This window comes from Bos javanicus, chromosome 10, assembly GCF_032452875.1.
Source record: "Bos javanicus breed banteng chromosome 10, ARS-OSU_banteng_1.0, whole genome shotgun sequence".
Taxonomy (NCBI): domain Eukaryota; kingdom Metazoa; phylum Chordata; class Mammalia; order Artiodactyla; family Bovidae; genus Bos; species Bos javanicus.
Window position 1 is genome coordinate 35,269,013 of NC_083877.1, and position 19,288 is coordinate 35,288,300.

The 19,288-nt window shown below is 39.4% G+C and overlaps 1 protein-coding gene and 1 non-coding gene across 4 annotated transcripts in view; one reads left to right on the top strand and one right to left on the bottom strand.

Moving 5' to 3' along the window:
• The window catches only part of EIF2AK4 (eukaryotic translation initiation factor 2 alpha kinase 4), a 97,296-nt gene that overhangs the window by 18,479 nt on the left and 59,529 nt on the right, over window positions 1–19,288 (top strand). For all 3 annotated transcript variants that reach the window (XM_061430729.1, XM_061430727.1, XM_061430728.1), the window contains exons 4-9: window positions 2,238–2,390; window positions 4,433–4,513; window positions 5,983–6,131; window positions 11,802–11,917; window positions 15,156–15,313; window positions 16,196–16,731. In XM_061430729.1, coding sequence (XP_061286713.1) covers window positions 2,238–2,390; window positions 4,433–4,513; window positions 5,983–6,131; window positions 11,802–11,917; window positions 15,156–15,313; window positions 16,196–16,731 — 1,193 coding nt within the window. The remainder of the gene's footprint in view (window positions 1–2,237; window positions 2,391–4,432; window positions 4,514–5,982; window positions 6,132–11,801; window positions 11,918–15,155; window positions 15,314–16,195; window positions 16,732–19,288) is intronic.
• LOC133256340 (U6 spliceosomal RNA) lies at window positions 808–912 on the bottom strand. The gene has a single exon (XR_009739204.1). It is a non-coding gene; the product is annotated as a U6 spliceosomal RNA (small nuclear RNA).

Genomic DNA, 19,288 nt, shown 5'->3' on the forward strand with positions numbered 1-19,288 from the left:
AATTTTTTGAGTAACCTCCATACTGTTTTTCAGACTGGCTGCAACAATTTACATTCTCACCAAAAGTGTATCAGGGTTCCCTTTTCTCCACACCCTGACCAACACTTGTTGTTCACTGTCTTTTTGATGTGTGAAGTGATAGCTCATTGTGGTTTTGATCTGTGTTTCCCTGATGATCAGCGATGTTATATATCTTTTCATATGCCTGTTGGCCATTTGTATGTCTTCTTTGGAAAAATGTCTATTGTGTTCCTCTGTCCATTTTTTAATTGGATTGTTTGGGTTTTCTTTTTTATTTTTGCTGCTGAGTTATATTAGTTCTTTATATATTTAAATATTGACCCCTTATCAGATATATGATTTGTAGGTATCTTCTCTCATTCTGTAGTTTGCCTTTTCATTTTCTTGATGGTTTCCTTTGCTGTGCAGAATCTTTTTTTTTTTTTTTTGCTGTGCAGAAATATTTGATTTAGTCGCACTTGTTTATTTCTGCTTTTGTTGTCCCACTCACCCCAGCCCCACCTTTTTTTGACTTTATTTAATTTATTTATTCAAATTTGTATTACAGTATAGTTGATTTGATTTACAATGTTGTACTGATTTCCACTGTATAGCTACATACACAGTATCCACTATTTTTTGGATTCGTTTTCCCTACAGGTCATTACTGACTTTTGAGAAGAGTTCCCTGTGCTATACAGTTAGTCCTTACTAGTTATCTATGTTATATGTAATAGTGTGTACATGTCAATCTCAGTCTCTCCATTTATCCCTCCTTCCCCCATCCCTTTCTCCCTTGGTAACCAAAAAAACATGGAATGCTTCACAGATTTACATGTCATCCTTGCACAGGGGCCATACTAATCTTCTCTGTATCTCTCCAGTTTTAGCATATGTTCTGCTGAAGAGAGCACATTGTCTTTATTTTAGATTATACTTTTTAATGGCCAACAAACACACGGAAAGATGCTCAACATCACTAATTATTAGTGAAGTGCAAATTAAAGCTACAATGAGGTATCACCTCATACAGGTCAGAAGGGCCATCATCAAAAAATCTATGAACAGTAAATGCTGGGAGAGGGTGTGGAGAAAAGGGAACCCTCCTATACTATTGGTGGGAATGTAAATTGGTACAGCCACTATGGAGACCAGTATGGAAGTTCCTTAAAAAACTAAAAATAGAACCACCATATGACACAACAGTCCCACTCCTGGGCATATACCTGGAGAAAACCAAAATTTCAAAAGGTACATGCATCCCAGTGTTCATTGTAGAACTACTTACAATAGCCTTCACATGGAAGCAACCTAAATGTCCATCAACTGAGGAATGGATAAAGATATGGTACGTATATAGAATGGACTATTACTCATCCATAAAAGGAATAAATTGTGCCATTTGCAGAGATGTGGATGGACCTAGGGACTGGCATACAGAGTTAAGTCAAAAAGAGAAAAACAAATATAGTAGATGAATACATATATATGAAATCTAGAAAAATGTTACAGATGAACTCAGTTGGAAAGCGAAAATAGAGACACAGATGCAGAGAATAAACATGGATACCAGGAGGGGAAGGGGAGTGGTGGGATGAATTGTGAGATTGAAGTTGGCATATACACTACTGTGGATAAATGGATAACTAATGAGAACCTGCTGCTGCTAAGTCACTTCAGTCGTGTCCAACTCTGTGCAACCCCGTAGACGTCAGCCCACGAGGCTCCCCCCTCCCTGGGATTCTCCAGGCAAGAACACTAGAGTGGGTTGCCATTTCCTTCTCCAGTGCATGAAAGTAAAAAGTGAAAGTGAAGTCGCTCAGTCGTGTCCGACTCTTAGCGACCTCATGTACTGCAGCCTACCAGGCTCCTCCACCCATGGGATTCTCCAGGCAAGAGTACTGGAGTGGGGTGCCATTGCCTTCTCCATATAGAAAAATATTTTAGAAGATTTATTATATAGAAAATGCCAATAAATTGAATAGGACTACAAAAGTGATGCTTTTTACTTATTTAGATAGTGATTTGTCTTGATAGCAACACAATGAGATGAGTGCTGAAAAGCTTTTTCCTGCTGTGGTTACCTCCTATAACTAATTTAGAATGTGTCGCATCAAAATGAATATCATCATTGTGAATAGTCTCGGATGGTCTGCATGTTCTTCTGTAGTCTCGCCGTTGGACCCTGTCTTCCCATCACTTGACCATTTGTGGTTGATTTCCATCCGTGTGTTTAGGTGATGATATTTGAACTGGCTTACTATGTGCAGTCATTTCTCTGCGAGCACAACAAGCCCCCTCCCAAGTCTTTTCATGAAGAAATGCTGGAAAGGCGAGCTCAGGAGGAGCAACGGAGGCAGTTAGAGGCCAAGCGGAAAGAGGAAGAGGAGGTGAGACCCATGTCACCACAGTGGCCAGCCAGAGGACTGAGAGCCCTATAGGTTTTTAATCTCTGTCTCTGCCTACATACTTATCCATATTTATTAAGTTTCGCTCTGGATTTGATCCAAGAACCATGAATTCATGTGAAAGGAGGCCCTAAGAGTAACCAAGAAATAAATTCTATGAGTGATTCCCTCCCAACAGGTATCAGTGCTGCCCCTAGAACCCTTCCTTAGTCCTAGTCTTTAAATGAAAGAAAAAGTCAATTTAAGCAAACTTCTTTGTGTGCCTGTAAAGCTGTGCAGGAGTTCAGAGGCTATTACCTTCTTCCCTCTGTGGGACAAGTATCTCATGCCCAAACGAGTAGCCAAAGCCAGAGACTGAACGTATTTTTTAGTTCACTCACCATTTGTATTTTTTCTTTAGTCTTAGTCTGCATGAGAATATACACTCCTGTGTTATTTTAAAAATCCTTTAATCAAACATAATACCTATATCTAAATTTCCTTCTTGATTTTTGTTCTTTTTCTTCTATTTAGTCTTTTAATACACTTACTTATCTAGAACTTATTTTGGTGTAGGTTGTTAAAATAAGGGTCTGAGTCCCCCCACCCCATTTTCCTAACACATTTATTAAATAATCATTCATTCTTAGGTGATTTGTAATACTTCCTTTAAAGGGTATTTTACCTACTTATTTGTACTAAGTTCTATTTGTGAATTATCTCTTTTGTTCAATTCATCTGTTTTTTTCTTAGGTCTATACCACAATCTTTGAATTACTGTCTTTGTAACATTTGACTATCTGAGGAGTCAGGACCCCTGTCCCTTCCTCTTTCATTGTTCTTTTTTTTTCTCTCAGCTATCCTCACACATTTATTCTTACAGAGAAATTATAGGATTGCTTTCTCAAGATCAAAACAAAGCCTCTGGAATTTTGAGTAAAATTGTACTTATATATCCATTTGGGCAGAATTTACGTCATGACAAAGTTCAGACTTCCTATCCAGAAATAGTTTTTCCATATATTTTTATCTCTTAGTGAGGCTTTTTAGTTTTCTCCCCTTAGATGTTACAGTTACTTCTAGGATTTTGTTATTCCTACTTTTCTTAGGTTCTTATTCCTTGCTCTTTTTTTCCTACTTCATTTTGTTCATCCTTTGCTTATGTTAGCATTGTCTTTGTGAGTTCCATTCATTTTGTTACTGTTTATCTCCTATTCAATTGCATAGCCTAGTTATCATTTAAAGTTCCTTAGCTCTTAGGCAGACACATTTTAATTAGAAGATAAAGATATTTAATTAACAGTCTTGTTTCAATGTACTGCTGTAACTACCTGTAAGTTTTGGATATGTTTTTACATTTTCTATTATTGCTGCAATTGTTTTTGGTTAGTCTCTCAATGGTTTTGATAGTTATAACCTGGAATTTTAGGAGGCTTATAAAAACGCTACTGATAGTTATAACCTGGAATTTTAGGAGGCTTATAAAAACGCTACTTTATGTAAACTCAGAATCATTTGAGTAATAGGTACATGGGCCAAATGAATAGATCAAAATGCCACTTTTAACAACGAGAAAGCTGGTTGGGGAGTGCAGCTGAAGGTCTGTATTATGGGTGTGGTGCTGGCTCAGTCCACCTCAACCTGGGCAAAGAGTAGGTGCAAATGCATGTTCTCTGCAGACAGGCAGATACCAAAAAGGAGGGGCTCGGTCAAGAGTGGGGAGAAGTGAGAGGCCAGTGGTGTTGCCACAGTGAAAGTCCCTCCACTTTGGGGATCTCCTGGTGGTCCAATAGTTAGGACTCTGAGCTTCCACAATAAGTCCCTCCACGTAAAAGTGGGGAGGAAGTGTCCCTCCCCCACAGTCTACTGCATTTAAGTGGGAGGTCTACTGCATAAGAACTCTGATAAACTGATGAAACTGTAGTATGTACTAAGGTTCTACATACTCTTAGGACTGAAATTCAGAAGGTTTTTTGTGATTTCAGAATTTGTGTGTTGTATGGGTTTCAGAGATCAGCATTTGATGGCTGTATGATTTATTTCAGCAACGTGAAATCCTTCATGAGATTCAGAAAAGGAAAGAAGAGATAAAAGAGGAGAAAAAAAGGAAAGAAATGGCCAAGCAGGTACTCTAGAATTTCTGCCATAGTCAGATAGTTTACATTTTCTAAATATACAATCTTTTTCTTTCCATTGATGGTATTTGAATTACTGTATCTTCATAATGTTTGAATATCCCAGAAGTCAGGACCTCTGTCCTTCATTCTTCATTATTCCTTTTTCCCTCGTTTGTTGCTATCAGTAGTAAAGTTTAAAATGAGGCACATAAAAGTCTCCCAGATACCATTCATTGTATATTTTATATTCTCCAGATAGTTACCAAACTTTGAGTTGTATATTATCTGTAGAAGACTTAGGCTTATGTAACTAGAGTAGTTTATCAACAGAGTTGAAGGAGAGGGGAGATTGAAGCTTTGATAATCAGCTCAGACTGGAATTCTTAATACTTGGAAAACAAAACTATTTGTTCATACTGAAGAGTGAACAGAAACCAGATGGATCTGCCTGAGATTTCATTCAGTGATGGAAAACAGATTTAAAAAGCAGTGGTGGAAAAAGGATATACTCCTTTGTCCTGTATTTTTCCTGAGTCCAACTCAATCAGAAAACCAGTTACACATGTTTGGAGAAATCCAGAGAGAATTTTGCTCCTTCTCCTTTAAAGAAATGGCATATCACCTAAGGGAAACAGTGAGGTGCAGTGGGAGGAGGTACTGATTTACGAGTAAACAGAACCTGGCTGAAAGCTTTGGCTTTTTTACTGCCTTGGCTTGGTGACCTTGACAGGTGACACTCTACGCTTATTTTCTTCACCCCTTAATGTGGCACAGATAATGCTTTCCTGTCTGTCTTATGTAACCATTCCTACAGAAAAATGTACTGCCCTTTGTGAATGTACAAAGCTGTATACAAATTTAAGGTGATACAACTGTTCGCCTGTTTTCCATCTACTGTGCCTTCCTGACAGCCACTCTGCTCTCTGTTTTTTCTTTTTTAAACAGTGTTCAAAATAGTTTAATATTGGAGTCAAGGTAGATAATAAAACAATACTAGTTCTGTCAATAGAAGAGATAATCTAAATATAGACCCCCCCGCACCCCATATATTTATATATAACTGATTTTTTTGAGCAAGATACAAAGATAATTCTAGAGAAAGGATAGCCCTTTTTGCAAATAGTACTAGAACATTTTTTTTCTTTTCCATTATGGTTTATTACAGGATATTGAGTATGCTCTGTTTGAATGCCTTCTTCTGTTTATCTCTTGCTCTTGTCCCTAACTTTTCATGCATATTCCACATTTCTAAGTATTTATAAAGTTCACATTCTCTTAAAACTGTAACCTTGACCTTCAGTTCTTGAAACAGTACATATTTGGACACTAAATTTTAAAAAGTTGAGTTCAACTTTATTACACTTGAAAATCTTCAGCTTAAATGAAGTGTGCATGCTCTACATATTTATGATTACTTACCATGATTGTCTTCCATTATGACTTAGGTCTAAAGTAGGTTTTACTTTTCTTTTTTTAAGGAACGTTTAGAAATAGCTAGTTTGTCAAATCAAGATCATACCTCTAGAAAAGACCCAGGAGGACACAGAACAGCTGCCATTCTACATGGAGGCTCTCCTGACTTCGTAGGAAATGGTAAACATCGGACCAACTCCTCTGGAAGGTCTAAGTAAGTCCCTGAGATTTCCAGTCCCTTAAAACAACTTGTAGTGAAATTTGGTTGAGTTGTCACATGAGAGTTTTAATAACTTTTTCAAAGCCTGTGTATCTTAGTATATTAGTAATATAAAATTTTCCATTTGTTTTAATACTTTCCAAGTATCTTTCACAAAGCCAGTTTTATTTCCCTTTACATAACAGTTGTTAACCTTAACATTGCCTCCAGTGCAGTTTGATCTGCCTTTTGATGATCTAACTTTTCAACGTTAGTTGGTCAGTTGTGTCCAACCCTTTGTGACCCCGTGAACTGTAGCCCACCAGGCTTCTTTGTCCATGGAATCCTGCAGGCAAGAATACTAGAGTGGGTCGCCATTTCCTTCTCCAGGGGATCTTCCCAACCCAGGGATTGAACCTAGGTCTCCAGCACAGCAGGCAGATCTTTTACTGTCTGAGCCATCAGGGAAGCCCAATTATTCAGTAAGTGATTTAAAAACTTTTCTTCCATCAGAATCATCATCCAGTCAGATTCACACTGTTTTCAGTCTGTAACGCCTTAGGTCTCACCACAGATGTGGGGAGAGTCCCACAATGGGCACAGGTGTAGGAGATCCTTTACGTGAGGACAGGAGCCCCAGTTTGCTGCCAGGGCTCCCCTCCCCTTGCTACTGAGGACACTGGGCTTCCCTGTCACGACAGGTGGGCTCCTGGGTCACATGTCACCAAAGGTCACATGAAAGATACTATCTCTTCCTCCATATCCTTTTCCACTAAAGAATTGAGACTTCCCCGTGAAGTAGGTCCCCTACATACAAACCTACAAGTTTCGAACTTTGAAAGATGCAGACGTGCACTCCATCACTGTCAGGTGTGAGCGAAACTGCAGCTTGCCCTCCCTCTCCTAGTGCTGACGGTCCTTCAGCTCTCCCACCTCCCGTCTCTACTCCTTCCTCCAGTCAGTGACGACTCTTGATTGTTCATTCAGTGCCAGCCCCTGTATGCCAGCTGTTGTACTTGCTTTTCAAGGTACTGTACTATAAGATTAAAAATGGGTTTTTTTTGTATTTGTTTTTTATATATTACTTGTGTGAAAGGTATTATAAACCTATTATAGTACAGCACTGTATAGCCAGTTTTGTTAGTTGGATACCCAGGCTAATTTTATAGGACTTATGAACAAACTGGACTTATGAACACTGTCAGAATGGAACTTGTTTGTATGAAGGGGACTTTGTATGTTTGCTGTGACTGCCACTGTTGACCAGAAAGGAATTTTAGTACAGAATTCCTTTCTGTGATTAGGTGGGTGATTAAATAGCACAGGTATTATCATTCAGGTTCTATATGTATTTAAGCTATCTTTTGTGATAATCTAAGCACCACTTAAAACCAGCATTTTAGGTACCAAACTAAAAGCTTATATAATCTTTTGGATTACAGTTTGTTTATAAGGAGGAGTCATTTCACTTCTTTCCCTAATTATCTGCTTTGAAAAAAATCAGCTCAGAAATCATTTTGATATTAACATTTAACCACCTACTGTTAAGGTGAACTAAATGTTTTCTTGAATGCAGTTTCTGGTAATGATTTCTTTTTAAGATTATAATTCCTTAAAGCAATTGAGATTATTTTTGCAACTGGGCTTCCATTAGGCAACATAGTTTGAAGCTGTCAGAGTATTCCACTAGGAAATATCTAACAAATTCCTACTGTGTTAGAAATGGTGGAAATAAATCAATGCCGTGAATAAGGCTGTATAAAAAGCAATCTTTTTTAGTTTAATTATTTCCATTTTTTTGGCTAACTGTAAACAGTGGGTCCAAGATTAGACTTGCTTTTGAGATCAGTAATTATTAGCAAGTCTATTCAAGGAAGGGTGGGAAATTCTCTGTTTCCTTGACACAGGTAGAACAGATTTTTATGTAGCACTTATAAAGGGACATTAGTATGTCTTGGATAGAATGACATTTCCACAAGCATCCAAGAAGTCATTTTCATGAATTGTTTGCCAAGATTGTTGTACAAAACTGTATAGAACTCTGGCACTCTGTCACCTACAGACTAGAAAAGAATGAATCTTTCTTATAGTTTACATGCTTCTTTGGTTAAGAAATAAAAAGTCCTTGATATACTGAAGTATCTCATACATACTCTTTATTCTTTTTCTTCCTTGCTATTCACTAGTCTTTAAGTTGGAAAGCCAAAGGAAATGACCAGAGTGTTCCATTTTATTCTTTCAACTAGAAGATACGTTCAGTAGAGGTAGTAGACATGACCTTGTTGTGAACATTGTCAGCAGTCAGTATTCGAATTGGCTGTGACTAAAAGCAATACAATCTAGAATGAGATACTTGATGAGGACTTACTTGCTAAAGTCCAGACACTATTCTCAGTCCTAGGGATTCAGTAAATAAGATCAAGATGGACTCTGGTTTCATGGAGCTTGTATTCTAGTTGAAAGAGACTGTCCACCAGCAAACCAGAAGTTGTCAGATAATGACTAGTGCTCTGCAGAGAATTTAATTGGCTATCTTGAAGAAAGACTGAATTGTTACTTTAGATTGGGTATTTGGAGGAAAGAGTCCAAGAATTGGATCCTGAGTGACTAAGGGACAGTGGCTTTAAACTGAGGGGCACATATCCTGGATCTGGATGAAGGGAATGAGCCAGCTGCTCAGCTGAAAAGAAGAGCCGGTATAGAAGACCCCAGGCTGGCCTAGGCTGGTCCTGCCCAGAGCTCATCAACCAGGGCAGCATGGCTAGAATGACCAGTTGTGGAGACAGTGGTTCAAGGGGGCAGCAGGGGCAGATCACAAATGAGGTCTTTGTTGGTCGAATCAGGAGTTCAGGTGTACTGAGAAGCCGTTTGAGGTTTTAAAAAGGAACATGGTATCATCTGACCCATGCTGAGTGAAATTCTTCCTGGCTGCTAGTGGAGAACAGAGAGCGGGGGCGAACAGAGAGCGGGGGTGAACAGTGGAGGAACAGCTCATGCATCTCGTGTCATACCACTCTCCCTCGCCCTCACCCTCTGCACGGTGGCCGCACTCACCATCCAGTCCTCCACGCACACCGAGCTCCTTCCTGTCTCATGGCCTCTGCCAGTTACTCTACCTGCGATGCTGTACTTCAGTTTACTTTGCGTGGCCGACTCCTCATCACTCAGTTCTCCCCTCACACGTGATCTCCGATGCCTTCCCTGAGCACCCCACACCTTAGCTACTTGTTCTCCGATTTCCTGCTTTATTAAATTTCTCCATGGCAGTTACTGCTAGCTAAACTTCATATTCATTTGTTTGCTTTTGAATTGTCTTCTCCTTTTGTGAAAGTATGAGGTTCTTGCCTCTGTGTTTTCTTCAGGGCCTGGCACAGTGCCTGGCAGGGGCAGGGTGGGTGCTCAGTAAACATCTGATGAAGGGAGGGAGGGAGGCAGGAAGGATGATAGAAAGGGACAGACTGTCTTTTTGGCCCTGGTAGGGTCTGCAGTCTGTTTAACCAGGGCAGCTCAGCTTTTCTTTTTTGTGTGGGATACATCAAAAACCAGTACGGCTTTATGTAATGAAAGGTTTCCACTGTGTAAAACAAGAGAAAGAAAACAGAAAACCCCTGACTGTTCTAGTGGAAGGAGCTTAAAGGCTTGATTCTCAAGTACCTGGCCCCTTGGCCCAGCTTTTCACGGATGCACTTTTGCCTTTGTTGAGCAACTTCACTTTCTATGTCCTTAATCGTTCCATGGCCTTAAGAATTTGTGGACGCACATGTAGTACAAGAGACTCAAATCATAATAGGTTTTCTCAGCAGTGTGGGAGGGTGTTAGGGGAGGGAATTGAAAATGGCAAGACCAGTTAATAATGGGGTATCTTTTGTGTCCAGGAGAAATTTGGTGATGACCTGAACAAGGCAGGGAAATTGGAGAAGAGAGGCTCATACTTAGGAATCAGTTAGTTGCAGGAGATCTAGGAGCTCAGGGAGACGTGCACATTTTGACTAGTGAGACAGAATGGATGACTATGCCACCAACCAAAAAAAGAGCCCAGGAGAAGAATCCAGTTGAGAATGATAGGGGTAGGTGGCAGTTTCACTGACTTTGCAGTAGCATGAAGAGTGAATGGAAGGGACAGTCATGGAGATAGCAAGTGTAGAAGTTTGAAAATGAAAAACAAGATGGTGCAAGAGATTGAGGGAGAGGAGAATGGACATGGGAGAGATTTATGGGCTGAAGGTAAGAAGCCAATGGAGAGGGATAGATTGAACATAAAGAAGAGGGGGACTAACTGATAGACCAGGGTCCCAGAGGAGACTTCAGGGGTGGAACTGAGGCCAGGGTAGCTGTCCTTCCTCTGAGTCTGAGAAAAAGAAAAAATGGCTCAGGTGCCAAGTAACTTTCTAGGTGGGCCCACAGAAAGTGTGGGCTTCACTGCTCATTGCTTCATGTTCTCAGTGAAAGTGGAGGTCAGGATCACACTCACAGTGAGAGGACTGCTTCCTAGAGATCTGTGCCTGATCATAGCATTTCTAACAAGTGTCCAATCTTGACCATCAAGGGCACTCTTCCTGGCCTCGTCCCTGCAGAGCTCTCCCAAGTTAGTTGTAATTTTTGCATTGTAATCTGGCTTTCCACTCAGAAAAAAAGAGAAAGAAAGAAGGGTTAGGCTTTGAGTGTGGGGGTTGGGCATTCTGTAGTGTGGGTCCCAGTTAGTGACTAGGAATTTGTAGTGCTCTTAAGCCCCGATTTTGCAGCTTTCTCCAGATGTGCATGTACACAGGATGTGGGGTCAACATGGACTTGAGCTAAATCACTTCCATAGAACTTCTGTGACGATGGAAATGTTCTCTATCAGTGCTGTCCACTGTGGTAGCCACTGGTCACTTGGGGCTGTTGAGTACGACATACCTCAGAGATGTTCCAGGAGCAGACCACCACAATGAAATGAGTATCCCTGTATAGTGAGTCACTTGCACGTTTGGATTCCCAGTGCATGTAAAAGTCATGCTTACACTATGCTGGAGTGTGTTAAGTATGTGATAGCATTGTATCTTAAAAAAAAAAAAAAAAACAGTTTGCATATCTTAATTTAAAAATTACTAAAAAAACACTAAACATCTGAGCCTTCAGTGAGTCATAGTAGTAACTGAGCACAGATCACCACAACAAATTCATAATAATAATGAAAAAGTTTTAACTGTTTCAAAAATTACAAAAGTGTGACAGAGACACATAAAGTGAGCAAATGCTATTGGAAAAATAGTGCTGATAGACTTGCTTATTAACACAAGGTTGACACAAACCTTCAATTTGTTTAAAAAAAAAAAAAGCAGCCGTGGTATCTGTGAAGTTCAGTAAAGTAGAGCACAATATGATGAGGAATCCCTGTACTTGTGCCTACTCAAGTTGAAGAACGGAATTTTTAATTTAATTTAGTTGTGATTGAATTTAAGTAGCCACATGTGGCCACCATACAAGGCAGCACCCATCTGGAACAGGGTTTGTAGAGTTCACGTGGGGAAGACTCCGTGGCGAGTCGGGGGTTGGACAGCTTTCCCATTAGCACCTTCAGCTCAGTTCCCAGCAGAGACTGCTATTGGACAGTGAATTGACTGGTAAGCAGGAGAAAATGGAGGGGCACAAATTTCCTGTGTTAATCTTAAAGAAAAAAAATCATTGTCCAAATTTATTTTTAAGGCGAGAACGTCAGTATTCTATGTGTAATAGCGAAGATTCTCCTGGCTCTTGTGAAATCCTGTATTTCTCTGTGGGTAGTCCTGATCAGCTCATGGTGCACAAAGGGAAATGTATTGGTGAGTAAACTAGCTAAACTCGTTTAAATTATTCTAATTACCCAAGTTAATCATGAAGGAACAGGGGAGAATAGACACTACATCGTCTAGACCAGCGTGGTTGCAGGAAAACTCTGTAAGCTGACAATCATTCTAGCTCCTGTTCCTGATGATCAAAAGAAGTCACTCAGCTTTCCACTTCTGTAAGATGCAAATAAAGCCCCAGGCTGTTGGAAATATTGTTAGCAGAAAGACAAAATTTGTCATCATTAGAATTAGCCAAAATTTTCAAAACCAAATTGGTTGAAATATTATGAATATGGAATTTTGCATCATGTACATTTGTAACCGAGGAAATATGTATAGCAAAATGAGTTTTGATGCCTGTGATCTTTGAGGATTAAGTCTCATTTTCTTAATTTGCTGTCCACCTGCTTAGCATTTTCTTCCTTGGCATCCTGTACCAGACCAGGAAATTCACTTTATTTTCAATGTGTTTTATTTAGCAGTTTAGCCATCTTATTTAGCAGATGGCTATTTGTAGTGAATATTGTTCAAAATTTTATTTGAATTGTTTATATTAAAATCAAGTTTTCCGTGTCTACTTCCTTTGCTCTAAATGTACATCATCTTTTATCAGTCATACAGATACAGCCACTAATTGGTGTAGGGATCACTTGCATATGGTGAATTTGACAATTAAGTTTCATTTCCAATCCCATGAGTATTCTTAGCAGAGCTAATAGGCAGCTAAATTACCTAAATCAAGTTTGCTTTCTTTTAAAGGGATCTTTTTTCCCTTCCTCTTTGAGGAGATGTACACAGAAAGGGAAGTTGCCAGGGAGAGGGCAACAGGTAGAGGGAAAGAAACCAAGCATCTGAAGAGTCCATGATCTGAACACGTAACCTTGGGTGATGGAGGCGGTGTGGACCATGCGGGATTCTGTACATACACAGAGCCTGCCCTCTTCAGACACAGCCACCATTTGGGAAGGTTTAAGACCTTGGTAGAGATGATTTGCTTTGGTCTTGAGGCTGTCCTTGACTCTAAGTCATTTCTGACTCATGAATTGGCAACATAAAACTCACTACTTTTAATGATCTGAGGAAATCAGGAAGGCAAATCAATCCAACTGTGTATTACCTTACCCTGGACTCCTAGTCTCCTTGGTACTCATTAGACAAATTCACCTGTGTTAATACCCTCATTAGGAGACACATTTGCAATCTGAACTTTTTTTAATGTAAAACCACCAAGTAAATTATTTATTTTGTTTTCTCACAATGGGTTTAATTTTTTTAATGGGTCCTAATTTTTTAAGGACCCATTTTTTTTTTTTGATCTTTTGTGAAAGATCAACTAATTAACATTTGCTTTTCAGTGTGAAGCTGTTGGAACTAGAGGGAATCAAGAGTTTCCCCAGATATTATTCCCTATATATTAATATTAAAGCACTGGAGAGGCTTCTATATAAATGATCACACAGTGGAGTATCAGTCTGAGCTCTTATGGTAACATTTTCCTTCAGCCTTGTTTCAGTGTGTTCTTTTGTTCTTTTTATTATCCCCACAACGCAGAAGTGACAAAAGGTGGGTGGCAATAATGGAATTATAATGCCAAAAAAAAAAGAATTATAATACAAAAAAAAATGCAGCAGCAATTACGAAATACTCACTTAGTCCCAGCTGGGGGTATATATATTGTAAGACATTGTGCCATATAATTCACAAATTTAATTAGGCTTTATGTACATCACCTCACATTCCATCCCATTAATATTTACTGTCCTGTATCTCCAACATGTGCTGCATAAATCCTACATTCCACAGGTTGCTTACTTTGGTTGACAGATTTTCAAACACTAGGGGCTTTTATTTTTATTTTCCCTTAGCTAAGAATGTCCAGAGTTATTTATAACTAGTATAACAGATCATTTCAATTTTTTGGCTGACAGATTTTCAAACACTAGGGGTTTTTATTTTTATTTTCCCTTAGCTAAGAATGTCCGGAATTATTTATAACTAGTATAACAGATCATTTCAATTAAAATTAAAAATCTCTTAAATTGTCAGCATATCTGTGAAGGAACACTGCCTCTCTCAGTGAGTTAGTTCAGCCACATTTCCCTAGACTGTTTTTGCAAAAACTACTTTGCCTTATGTATACAGGTTACTTTACTTTTCATTATGAAGATAATGTCGCATCATGGAAAACTATTATTATTTATATAGTAAGAGAAAAAGAATAGATCAATTGTTTTCATTTGGGGTAATTTTGTTCCCTAGGGGACATTGGTTGACATTTGGATATTTTGATGATTAACTCTAGGGTGAGGGTGCTGCTGGCATCTCATGGATAGAGGGGAGGGCTGCTGCTAAACATCTTACAGTACACAAGACAACCCCCTTCAACGAGGGATTTTCCAGTCCCAAATGTCAGTAGTGTTGAGAGTGAGAAACCTTGTTACATATGCTACAATTCGGTAAATTAGGGAAAAAAAGGGTAGAAGGTTCTAGAAGAGAAAGACAAATTGGTGATATTGTGGGTGATATTTTTCTCCACTTCCAATTTTTTGGTGATTTTCTATTACAGTCTTTAATAAAAATTTAGATTTTCATAAAAAAATTTTGGGGCATTACAAAAATTTAGCTCCCCCAGGCATAGGTGGACACCATATGCCTATCACTAAATAAATGTGTCTTCTCTCAAGCACTTCAGATTTAAACTGTCATGACTTGTTCCTTCCTTCAAAGCCATTGGCCACTTTGTATTTACTGAGCATATTCAGATTTTGTGTTTAAAAGATCATTGATGTTTTCAAATTTCTGAGGTACTAAAACCTGTTCTCACTATGCACACTAATCTTCATTGATGGAGCGTTCCTGGTTCCAAACTCCTTCTATCAATGTTAGTTGGTATTTAGCTATATGAAGGTTACACTACCACACCAGTAGGCACAGTTGTCAGAGGTCGTTATGAAAATAGCATTATAAATACCAGCTAGTGGAAGAAAACATTGATCTGATACTAAGATCTCACTGTTGAGTATTGTCCCTTTGTAAAATTTAATATTTTAAAGTTCAGAGTATATTGTTAAAACACCAAAAATTGGTTACAAAAGAGCATGTATTACATGAAATTACATTTTTCATAGTACATGGTATCCATTGTTGAACAAATGACTGCTCCCTGTGTTTTTTTTTATGCCCACAGAAAATGTACCAGTGATACTTAATTATATTTCCTTTCAATATGCAGGCAGTGATGAGCAGCTTGGAAAATTAGTTTACAATGCTTTGGAAACAGCTACTGGCAGCTTTGTCTTGTTGCATGAGTGGGTCCTTCAATGGCACAAAAAAATGGGTCCATTCCTTACCAGTCAAGAAAAAGAGAAGATTGATAAGTGCAAAAAGCAGGTAGGTATCCAAGATGGCTCACTGAGCAAAAGGACTAACCTGGAGTTTAAGGCGATGATAAAACAAAGTAACTCAGCATTTGACTGGCCAGCAAAAAAGACCCAGAACGCAATGAGATCTGTTCAACCAGAGGGGATGGTGGAGGATCATAAGTGTTCCCAGACCCTGCTGCCTCTTTCAGAACTTTCAGAGCGTGGTCCAAACTCTTGCAGCTGCTTCTCAACCTCCTGTCTTAGCTCTTATTATTCCATTAATAGCTCTCTCTCCAACAGGAACTAAAGAGTACTTCATAACTGTGCTATTTGCAATCATTTGCATTTTCTCAGTCTCTTGAAATATTCACAACTGCATTTTAGGGGACTGGAGAATTGTATAATTGATTCATAATACTTAGCTTAAGGAGAACATTTAATATTGCAGTGGTACATAATAAATAAAGAGGTTATAAAACAGTAGGTGAAGCATCGTGTTTGGAAATGTATGTGTATTTATTACAAAAGAAAAACTGAACGTAAATACACTAAAGTCATAACAGTTGTCTTTGAGTGGTGACCATAAAGATAAATTGTGGGATTTTTCTTTTGTATTAGTACCTATTAAAATTTTGAGAGTGAATCTTTATAATCAGAAAAACTTATTTTAAAATTGTTTCTTTTTTCTGGTGGCCATATTGCAAAAGAAGCTGCTTTTGAAACGTGTCCATCTTTAAGAACTAGTAAGTTGACCATGTGGTTTGGGGAGGACTCAGTTCAGGGCATGTTCCTTCTCCTTGCTGTCGAAAGTACATTTTCTATTCAAATATTTCACTTTTGTGGTGAAACACTAGTAAATGCTGACCAACTCAGCTATCATCATATTATTGGTTTCTTTTTTCCATTCCAGATTCAAGGGGCAGAAACAGAATTCAGCTCACTGGTGAAACTGAGCCATCCAAACATAGTACGCTACTTTGCGATGAACCTCAAAGAGCAAGACGACTCCATCGTGGTGGATATTTTAGTGGAGCACACTAATGGGATCTCCCTCGCAGCCCACCTGGGCCACTCAGGCCCCATCCCGGTACATCAGCTTCGCAAGTATGCAGCTCAGCTCTTGTCAGGCCTTGATTACTTGCACAGCAATTCCGTGGTGCACAAGGTTCTGAGCGCACTGAATGTCCTGGTGGATGCAGAGGGCACCGTCAAGATTACGGACTACAGCATTTCTAAGCGCCTGGCAGACATTTGCAAGGAGGACGTGTTTGAGCAGACCCGGGTTCGTTTCAGTGACAGCGCCCTACCTTATAAAACCGGGAAGAAAGGGGATATTTGGCGTCTCGGCCTTCTGCTGCTCTCCCTCAGCCAAGGACAAGAGTGTGAAGAGTATCCCGTGACCATCCCTAGTGACTTACCAGCCGATTTTCAAGATTTTCTAAAGAAGTGAGTGTCATGGAGATTTTTCTCTATCTGCATTTTACTCCTTTACTTTTGATTGTGCTTGAATGTGCTTAACATCTCAGTCATGTGTATAATCTGAAAAGTGAAGAACAGGTTTCGACTTACTTCTTTGTTCTCCCAGTCCTTTCCCAGCCACATATGTTCTATTTTCTTACTTAGGTTTATTGTTCTCATAACTCCTACATTCTTCTAAATTCACTTGGGCTTAATAATAGACTTTCAAACTACTTTTTGGGGACTGCCTAGTATACGCTAAGAAATCAGTAGGGACTGCTGCTAGGGGGAAAAATGCCCCAGGTATTCCAAATGGTAAAGGCCACTTTCACTGCTGGTTCCTAAGGGGTCAAAGATGACACCTCCCATTTAGAAAACAGCTTTAGGAGTACGATTCTGCCCCTGGTTTTTCTTAACCATTCTTCTTCATTAGCAGTGTCCCATTCAGCCAAGTTATAGAAAGCAAATGACTTCCTTGCCCTAGTCAGAGGAGTCTCAACATCTGTAAATTACAGTTACAGATTTAATTACAGAGCCAAGTGTTTTTGTTTTTTTTAATTAAGATATAGTTGATTTACAATGTTGTGTTAATTTCAGGTATGGTGAGTGAAAATCACTCAGTTGTGTCTGACTCTTTGTGACCCCACGGACTATACAGTCCATGGAATTCTCCAGGCCAGAATACTGGAGTGGGTACCCTTTCCCTTTTCCAGGGGATCTTCCAAACCCAGGGATCGAGCCCAGGTCTCCTGTATTGTAGGCAGATTCTTTACCAGCTGAGCCACCAGGGAAGCTCAAGAATACTGGAGTGGGTAGCCTATCCCTTCTGCAGCAGATCTTCCCGACCCAGGAATCAAACCCAGATCTCCAACACTGCAAGGCGGATTCTTTACCAACTGAGCCACAAGGGAAGCCCAGTTTCAGATCTACAGCAGAGTAATTCAGGATGTTTGCAGATTATACTCCATGGTAGGTTATTCCAAGATAATGGCTATAATCCCCTGTGGTATACAGTATGTCCTTGTTCATTATCTGTTTTGTTTATCTGTTGCAAATCTGTTGCCTATCTGTTTTATGTATAGTAGTTTGTATCTTTTAAAACCATACCTCTAATTTGTCTGTTTTATCTTACTTTGAGATAGTCCTTACTGAGGTTTTCCTCTGGCCAAAAGTCTTTGCCCAGGTCCTTCAATTCAGTGATTCCTTATTTTGCCCTGCCTCTGTCTAAGCTACACCTTGGTTCTCTCAGTTTCTCTACAAAATAAGATCCCTTAGTCCGCATTTTTCTAGACATCCCCCTGGTCCTGCAGAAGTGAACCTGGACTGGTTTCTTCCCTTTCTGACACTGTCGTATTTCCCACCTTTTTTTTCCCCCAACCATTCACTTTTACTCACTTCATCACTCCCTACATTTCTTTTACGCTTTATGTTTCTTCTGTTCCCATCTATTCCAGCTGCCATTTGGCCTGATCCATAATATTACTATTTCTTGTCACTCGGTTGTTCTTACCCATTACAGAAGTGAAAGTCGCTGCACTTATGTTTAAATAGATAGTTTGTGTATACCATTAAGTAGAAGTAGATGGGCCTCACAAACACAGAGATCAGACTGTGATAGCCAGGGTCAGGGATGGAGTGGGAGTTTGGGGTTGGCAGATGCAAACTATTATGTATAGAATGGATAAAACCAAAGTCCTACTGTGTAGCACAGGGAACAAGATCTAATCTCCTAGGATAAACCATAGTGGAAAAGAATATTTTTTAAAAAGATGTATGTGTGTGTGAAACTGAATTACTTTGCTATATAGCTGAGATTGGCACAACATTGTAAATCACTTATAATTTAATTAAGAAATAAATAAATAGAAGAGATGCAATATGCAAAGTTGTAGAAAGGGGCTAACGATTCTTGATGCTGTGTCCTCTCAAAGTATATAAACATCTAAAATTTCTAAAGAAACCTTTTATGATTTCTCTTTAATGCAGCAGAACTTTTTTAAACTATTTATAAAAGCACCCTGATGATGAAGTTGACTAAAATGACATCAGAGGGCAAATGGGGATAGAACCACTGATGTAAAGATTCATTTCCTCCTTCAGAATGTCACCTTTAGCTTTCTGCCCTTCCTCCTTGGTCAAGAATAATTTAGTAAAGGTTCATAATATAAACTGGAGAAGGCAATGGCACCCCACTCCAGTACTCTTGCCTGGAAAATCCCATGGACAGAGGAGCCTGGAAGGCTGCAGTCCATGGGGTCGCTGAGGGTCGGACACGACTGAGCGACTTCACTTTCACTTTTCACTTTCATGCATTGGAGAAGGAAATGACAACCCACTCCAGTGTTCTTGCCTGGAGAATCCCAGGGACGGGGAGCCTGGTGGGCTGCCATCTCTGGGGTCGCACAGAGTCGGACACGACTGAAGTGACTTAGCAGTAATATAAACAAACAACACTGGGAAGTTTAAGTAGAACATATCTTTCATATTTAATAGTAAAATGAAGGACTCAGTAGCCAAAACCTTCATGGTTCTCCTCTTAGAGAAC